Below are 7,320 nucleotides of genomic sequence, written 5' to 3' on the forward strand. Positions count from 1 at the left end.
GCAACTTTCGGACTTTGGTACTGCTTCTTTTGACAGCTTCTTTCGGCCATATCGCGTGCACCAGGACGGAGTGAAATCGAGCCAGGTGACTGGAAACGAAATTGTCAGTGTAAATACGCCATATTTGGTAAGCAAGTTTACGATAGCAAATTTTAGTCTCTCCCGCACGAATCCGCATATTTTTTTACACGAATCAAACTCTCCGTCCGTTCGAAACCAGTGAATCCGCCCCCCGGGGGAGGTACTTAGGAATTTTTCGGGTGGGGATGTGCTGCTAGGACCCTGAAAGTTTTTACCTATACCAGAACTAGTTCAACTGAATTTTGCTACCCTATTCTAGAGTATACTCCCCAAATCCCCCCTATCCTAGAGTAGCTGTTTTCCAGAAACTACTGAGGTCACTAGCACAATCCAGCCAAAACAAAACCGATTTCATTTTTTAAAATATTTTTCAGTGGCAATTGCCGGTTTCCCTAGTCTAGACTAAAATCGTCAACCAATTGATCATGGAAAAAGATACCCTATTCTAGACCCAAACTCTCTTAATTATATACCCTATCCCAGAGTTTTTACCTATACCAGAACTAGTTCAACTGAATTTTGCTACCCTATTCTAGAGTATACTCCCCAAATCCCCCCTATCCTAGAGTAGCTGTTTTCCAGAAACTACTGAGGTCACTAGCACAATCCAGCCAAAACAAAACCGATTTCATTTTTTAAAATATTTTTCAGTGGCAATTGCCGGTTTCCCTAGTCTAGACTAAAATCGTCAACCAATTGATCATGGAAAAAGATACCCTATTCTAGACCCAAACTCTCTTAATTATATACCCTATCCCAGGGTATACTGCTTGAAAACCATACCCTTCACAGTGGCACATACCTATATAGCCCATGTATGGCAGTACCACCCCCCCTCCCCCCTCCTTGCTCCCGGGGAATCCGCACACAGAAACTGCATCTTTTTGAAACCGCTCTTAAGAGGTGGTTTAAGTCCCCGTCCACACGATGATCCGGGTAAAAAATACACTGCTTCAATCATGTCCGGCTTCGTGTGAACAGCGCATTATTTTTGCAGTCATACAGGCAAGTACAAGTCCGTGAGGGTTTTCAGTTTGAATAACATAATTTTTAAAAATCATTTGTTGCAAAGGCCCCTTAATTTTTTACTTTGTTGTATGTCAACTAAGATCGAGGAGGGGTATTTCTAAGACTTTTTTCAAAGGCTCGTTCTATTTTATTGAATTGTTATGATGTTCACATTAAAATTTTGGCTCAAACTCTGTGTAAGAACCTGTTAAACTCACGGATGATGTAAAACAAAGAAAACAATGAAGTAATCACAATACCACCTGGAAAAACAAACGGTGCAAAGCAAAGAGAAAGTTCACAGGTTCTTACACCGAGATAAACCCAAGATTTTGCATCTGTCCTTTTCGTAAAGTGTCTGAACGCACAGTGGTATTCAAATTCTGCCATTGAAAGAAAGCAAACGGGATTGGGTTTGCCGGACAGATCCGACATTCCGCGGGACCCATAGCCTGCGTAACAGGGGGAATTGTTTTTGCGCTTGTGAGGGGTTTGGTGAGCCAGCCGCCATTCTAGCGGCTTTGCTGCGAGAAGCGAGCGCCGAAGGCGCCAGGAAATTTCGTCTCCTTCCATGTAAATTCTCCGCACGGCTTCGCACTTCCTCTACCAAAACTTTGCTAAATAATAATCCCGCTGGCTACACAGGCTACCCGGCTTACAAACTTAATTTGCCATTAGAAACGTCACTGACATATAAAGAAGCTTTACCATGACACGCCGTATGCCGGCGTTGCTAGCAGAAAAATCTCTGTGTGTGAAAGTTAAGGTAACTTGCAAATTTTCTATAATAGAAACATCACTTACCACCGTCCAATGCTATTTCTTTCGGTTCAATGTTAATTGCTTGAACAAACACCAGGTTAAAAGGGTATAACAGTAGGAGAAAAACGCACGAAATGGGCATAATTGTCGACCAACTTTGACTAAACGCGGGCCTCAACACTGCAGAGATCTCAAAGAGAAATCCGCTAATTTTTTTTTATTATGTTCACTATAAACCTTGAGTAGAGTGATTCAGGAAATTTATTCATTGCAGTGTTAAGTCCTTGGGGTCTTCCTTGGTTGTTTTGACTCCTTTGTTTTCACTGTTTTTCGTCATGCACCTATCGTCGTTTTTTACACCGAGTACTCTGTGCCTCATTACTTTCCAAATTCCTTTGCACAAGGGTGGAAAATTGCTAGTTGTGAAATTGTGAAAATCAAAAATTGTAAGTGATACGAAAACAAGAATAAAAAGTACAATTAACATTGACTGGATGATCATATCTTAAAAAGATTTCAGAAAAAGTAAAAATCTTGAAAAACCTGACCGTTTTTTCCGTCCGTATTTTACCTTAAATTGGTTGTAGTTTTATCAAAGAATAAAAGGAATAAACATCACACAAATAAAGGCTTGAAACAATTATCGTACCTTTATTTGCATTGAGGTGTGCCACATCATTTTCGACAACGAAACAAATATTTTGAATGGCTCTGTTAAACTGTGAAGCATATAAAAGGAAATGAACTCAATTGCAAAAGCGACAATGATTGCATCATCTTCCATGATTAAAGACTGATTAAAAACTGTTCTAAATTTTTCTCAAACATATGGACTGAATTTCCTAACCTTGGATCGTGATATGTCGCCTAAGACAGGTTTTCAATACATTATTTTCTTGACATACATTCCGGCAGAATTCTTTATCCCTATAAAAGAGCAATGCAATTTTTTTTCCGGCTAATTCGGCAAATTCAGTGAAAGAGGAAGGAGTTTGATATCTTTTTAAAATTATCATGAAAGATTTGACGGTCATAGTGCTGATTTTTTGTTCAAGCCTGTCTTCGCTAGTCATGTCTCGAAAAACTGTATACACAAATCAGCTGACAAATGACAAACTTGTAGACAGCCTCGAAGAAGAAGTCGATGATTTTCCTGATGGAGCAGTCTTTGAGGAATCCTCTGGAGGTTAGATGCTAAAATTTGCTATGTGACGTAACTTTGTTTGAGATTTAAATCTGTCAAAGATTAAGAGTTTCATTATGCAGGACACGTCTGAGAGCCTTCATAAATAAATATATATTTGAATGCTACTGCACGAAATATACTCTCCATTGTTAATAACAATTGCAATCCACAGCCACATCAGCTGATTAGAAAAATCGATTAGTAGTGAGCTATTTATGTTGTAATTTTGTGAAAGAGTCTTTTAACTGATTTTCAAATATGGGTGCATACTCAGCCATGAATTTTTTTTAAAATGAATTCAGTTCGAATACTACATAAGTAAAAAAATAACATCGCATGTGATTTTATTCTTTCGGTACAAGCGGTTTATATGTCCCTTCTTGAATGAAAAATACTACATGAAAAAAGTGAAACTATAAGTTCGCAATATTATGACATATTAGACTTAAACTCCAAATGTTAATGATGGCAGTTGATAATGTCCCCATGGTCTTGCATTGTTGAGCATTCTTTAGACAGGCATTTAAGCTTTAGAGTTACGTTGACGGCAAACGGAAAACGTCAGAGTCAAGTTGAGAATTTCTCAAAATAGAAAATAAGTAGGTAAAAACACTTCAAAACAATTTTTCTTGATAATCCTGGCTTGAAATTACTAATTTTTGTGTGAATAAATTAGTAAGTAACAGAACACGGCAATCTACGTTTGCCGTAAGCGTGATTCTAAATCTTTCTTTTGTTTTGTTGGAGTCCGGAATACAACTCAAGGATTCCGGAATTTAAGTTCCACTGTCAAAGAATCCAAAATGTAGTATCTAAAATAATGGAATCCAGGATCCAAGACTGTGTTGGAGTCCCTTCTGCATGTTGGCGACGTCGGCTTTCTTTTTATAGATTGAAACTTGGTGTGACAGCAATAGATTTCTTTTTATTTTGCAGTCAGTCCATGTACCAGCGTTCCGTGTAAGAACGGAGGGAGCTGTCTCGTAGCTGTAGGCGATAGCTTCTCATGCAAATGTGCAGCAGGCTTTAAAGGAGATACTTGCGAGGAAGGTCAGTAAAAAAATACTGGGTGGAGCTTACTCGGGTTTAATCGTTCGAGTGATCCAATTTTTACACGATTACAGACAGGCCTGGACGACTCGAGTTTTCTGTGATACTAAAATGTGAGTTACCAATTATGAGAATTTGAACTTTTGTTTTACATGAACAGAGGATCTCTTGAGAGAGTATTATATACTAACGTAAAACGGAATCCCGTCAAGTACAACTGTACAATTACTGTGCGCGCGATGACGTGTTCTGTCCAATAGGCCACTTCCGAGTTCCAAAAACCCTCACTCTCAAAATGAGGCTAAGTGCACAACCTTTCTTTACGAAAATGAGTTTTACAGTTGCATGAGAATGAAAAATGATTTCCATATCTCCTGAAAGGCTGAGCACCTACCGTCGTTTTGAAACAGAGGCCCTGGGGAACTCGGAAATGGCCTATTACGTCCTGTACGCGAGTGTGACTAATGGTCGCGGGTCGCGGGTTGTATGTCGCAGGTGGAAAAAAAGATTTTGTGTGAAATTTACGTTAGAGTTCGAGGTAAATGACTAAAAATGACTCGTACGCAATCAGGGCTGTTGATAGCCAATCGGGTTAGGGTTACAGATATTTTTTATAGGTATGATTAGACAAGAACTCACCATGTATGCGAACTTAAATGAAGCACCTTAAGTAGTAGCGTCTTATTCATAGCACTAAGACATTTTGTACTTCACTCATATTGTTTGTGTTCAGTTTGACATTGTCAATTAATTCAACCAGCAAATGCAGACCGTTAAAGTACGCTGCGTTGCAAACGAGGTTATTTTTTGTCATCTCGCAACAAACATAAACAAAATTTCTCAATGCACCTAGAGCTAATATCACAGGTTTCTTTTCATCATCAAAGCATGATATCGCGCCCGGGGTTGGAAGTACTCAACAAAGTCATGTAGCGGGAGGCTCCGCCCTGAGGTCCAACCCCTTACCCTTTTGTACACCATTTTTGACAGCAAAGACTGGTTCCCCTTTCGCATACGTTTACTGAAAAACGGTACCCCTTTCACATACCTACAATGTTTATTACAACTTTTCATTCCTTTTAACTGCTGTAAATGCACTGCTTTAAAATAAGAATACATCACAAAATCAGAACAAGTTTTCTCGACTTTTCATATCCATTAAATGCATCTCTTTGCCTTGTGTTGGGCCTCGTACAGACCGGAATAATAGATTGCATTGAAGAGTGAAACTTTGAAGACAGTTAATAAGAATTTTGTAAGATGGGAACCAGCAGGGAGTATGAATTGGATAATAAAACAAAGAAAATAGCACTTAGGTTCGGGTTTAGAAACTTTTAGAAAGCGCGCTCTATTTAGGAATAAGCCTTAGGATATAAGATATTTGTAGCAAAAAAGTATATAAAAGTACAACACATAGTGGCTGTAATTAAGGCTAAAAATATGGACCGCGGTTCTTGTGCAAATCGTTTCGCATTGCATTGTGCGTTTAAGCTGAGGCTTAGTTCACACTTTTAGTAAGGTAGGAAAAATTATAAGGGCGCCAAAAAGTTGAAACGCCGTCCTACTCTCACCAAGGCTGAAGTGTTGCCTTTAACGCAGCAGGGTATTGGCACAACATAACTCTGTTGCCTCAAAGAGTTGCAGAACAACATTGGACCATAGACAAATCGATAATTTTGAAAATATACCTACCCAGATATCGACGAATGTGCTGTGCAGAATGGTGGATGCTCTCACGACTGTGAAAACACACCTGGCAGTTACGAGTGTACATGCCCAGATGCAGAGCTCTCATTGGCTGCGGACAATCACACTTGTGAAGGTAAAGCGACGCAGTTAAGATCCGCGTCAACTCGCGCATGAGTGAAGGGCTATAATATGCCAATTCGGAGTTTCATAAAAGCCTTCTTCTTTAAGACGAGGCCGTAGGAAGTTTTTGGTTTTAAAATGTTTTTGGTTTTCGCATGCACTTAAAACTGAATTTCTAAAATATTAATGCGTTCCTACACTTGGCCTAATTTAAGGGGGAAAGAGACTTCAGGATTCGACTTTGGAAGGAACATGATGCAAATATACCCTGAGTACAATACTAAGTATTAAAGATCCAAGAAGGTCATACTTATGTAATGTTTTTTCGGTAACACCCTTCATAGCTTCCGATTTTAAAGATCGTCATAACGGAGCTTGCCGATTAACAATTTTCCTTATTTTTCTCTTTTTTCTTATATCTCTATTTATCTCGAGGGAGCTCTCAATATTAACTGTAGTGCCATTGCTTTCATCATCTTTCCAGCTTTCATAACCAGTGATATATTTTTTACTCTACTAATATATGGTTTGTTGTTGTTGTTGTTGTTGTTTACAGCAAAGGGAGTTATTGTCAACTGCCTTCAAAACAAAATGTCCATCACCATCCCTAAAACCATTCTCAAAGGAATGGACCGAGAGCATATTCGACTCCTGAACCCAAAATGCGGTGCAACTGAAACTTCCTCACACTTCATTTTAAAAACACCGCTGACCGGATGCGGTACTACTCGCAGACACACGAAGTCTGCCGTTGTATACAGCAACAAAGTGTTGGAGATTCCGCTGAAGAGCTCAGACATCGTAACACGCATTCGAGAGATTGAGATTCCTTTCAGTTGCTATTATTCCAATTCGAGAACAGCCACTGCCGTTGGAATGAGGCCGGAAAATCGAAAGCTGGTTTTCTCAGAAATAGGAAAGGGGAACTTTACGGTTGTACTGGAACTGTACCATAGCAATAGGTATGCAATTGATTTTGAATTTTGAAAATGCTCCAAAGAAGATAGACCATGCCATATCTCGATAGTTACAAAGGCAAAAGAAAAGTAAAATCGGCTGCTAAAAGGAATGCAATTTAGAGTATTGCATGCTGAAATTCATTGCACACGCGCACCCACCCACCCACACACACTATGGATTTACTAATTCTTAGAATCAGCGCTGAGAAAATGCCATTAAAACAAAATAATTTTAATTACAGTAATAAGTTCCAGTTTTTTTGTTGTTTCCTGGGATTCACTGGTTGCACTGAAAAAGGCCACAACAGTCGTTTCGACTGTTCGTAATTCCAGCCTTTACTTCCAGCCTTTAATTAAATCATATATGATCTGGATTTTATGCTTACGCATGGCAAATAGTCTCTCAACGTTAATGATCGCGTCGAAGTCTCTTGACAATGGCTTAGTGTTAGAGTTTTTTTAATG

General features: G+C 39.1%; 1 protein-coding gene across 1 annotated transcript in view; it reads left to right on the top strand.

Annotated features, from left to right (window-relative positions):
* Positions 1–2,922: 2,922 nt before the first annotated feature.
* The window catches only part of LOC140932131 (ZP domain-containing protein-like), a 6,478-nt gene continuing 2,080 nt past the window's right edge, over positions 2,923–7,320 (top strand). The window contains exons 1-4 of the mRNA XM_073381777.1: positions 2,923–3,037; positions 3,974–4,087; positions 5,784–5,909; positions 6,453–6,858. Coding sequence (XP_073237878.1) covers positions 2,923–3,037; positions 3,974–4,087; positions 5,784–5,909; positions 6,453–6,858 — 761 coding nt within the window. The remainder of the gene's footprint in view (positions 3,038–3,973; positions 4,088–5,783; positions 5,910–6,452; positions 6,859–7,320) is intronic.

This window comes from Porites lutea, chromosome 3 (genome assembly GCF_958299795.1).
Source record: "Porites lutea chromosome 3, jaPorLute2.1, whole genome shotgun sequence".
NCBI classification, from domain to species: Eukaryota; Metazoa; Cnidaria; class Anthozoa; order Scleractinia; family Poritidae; genus Porites; species Porites lutea.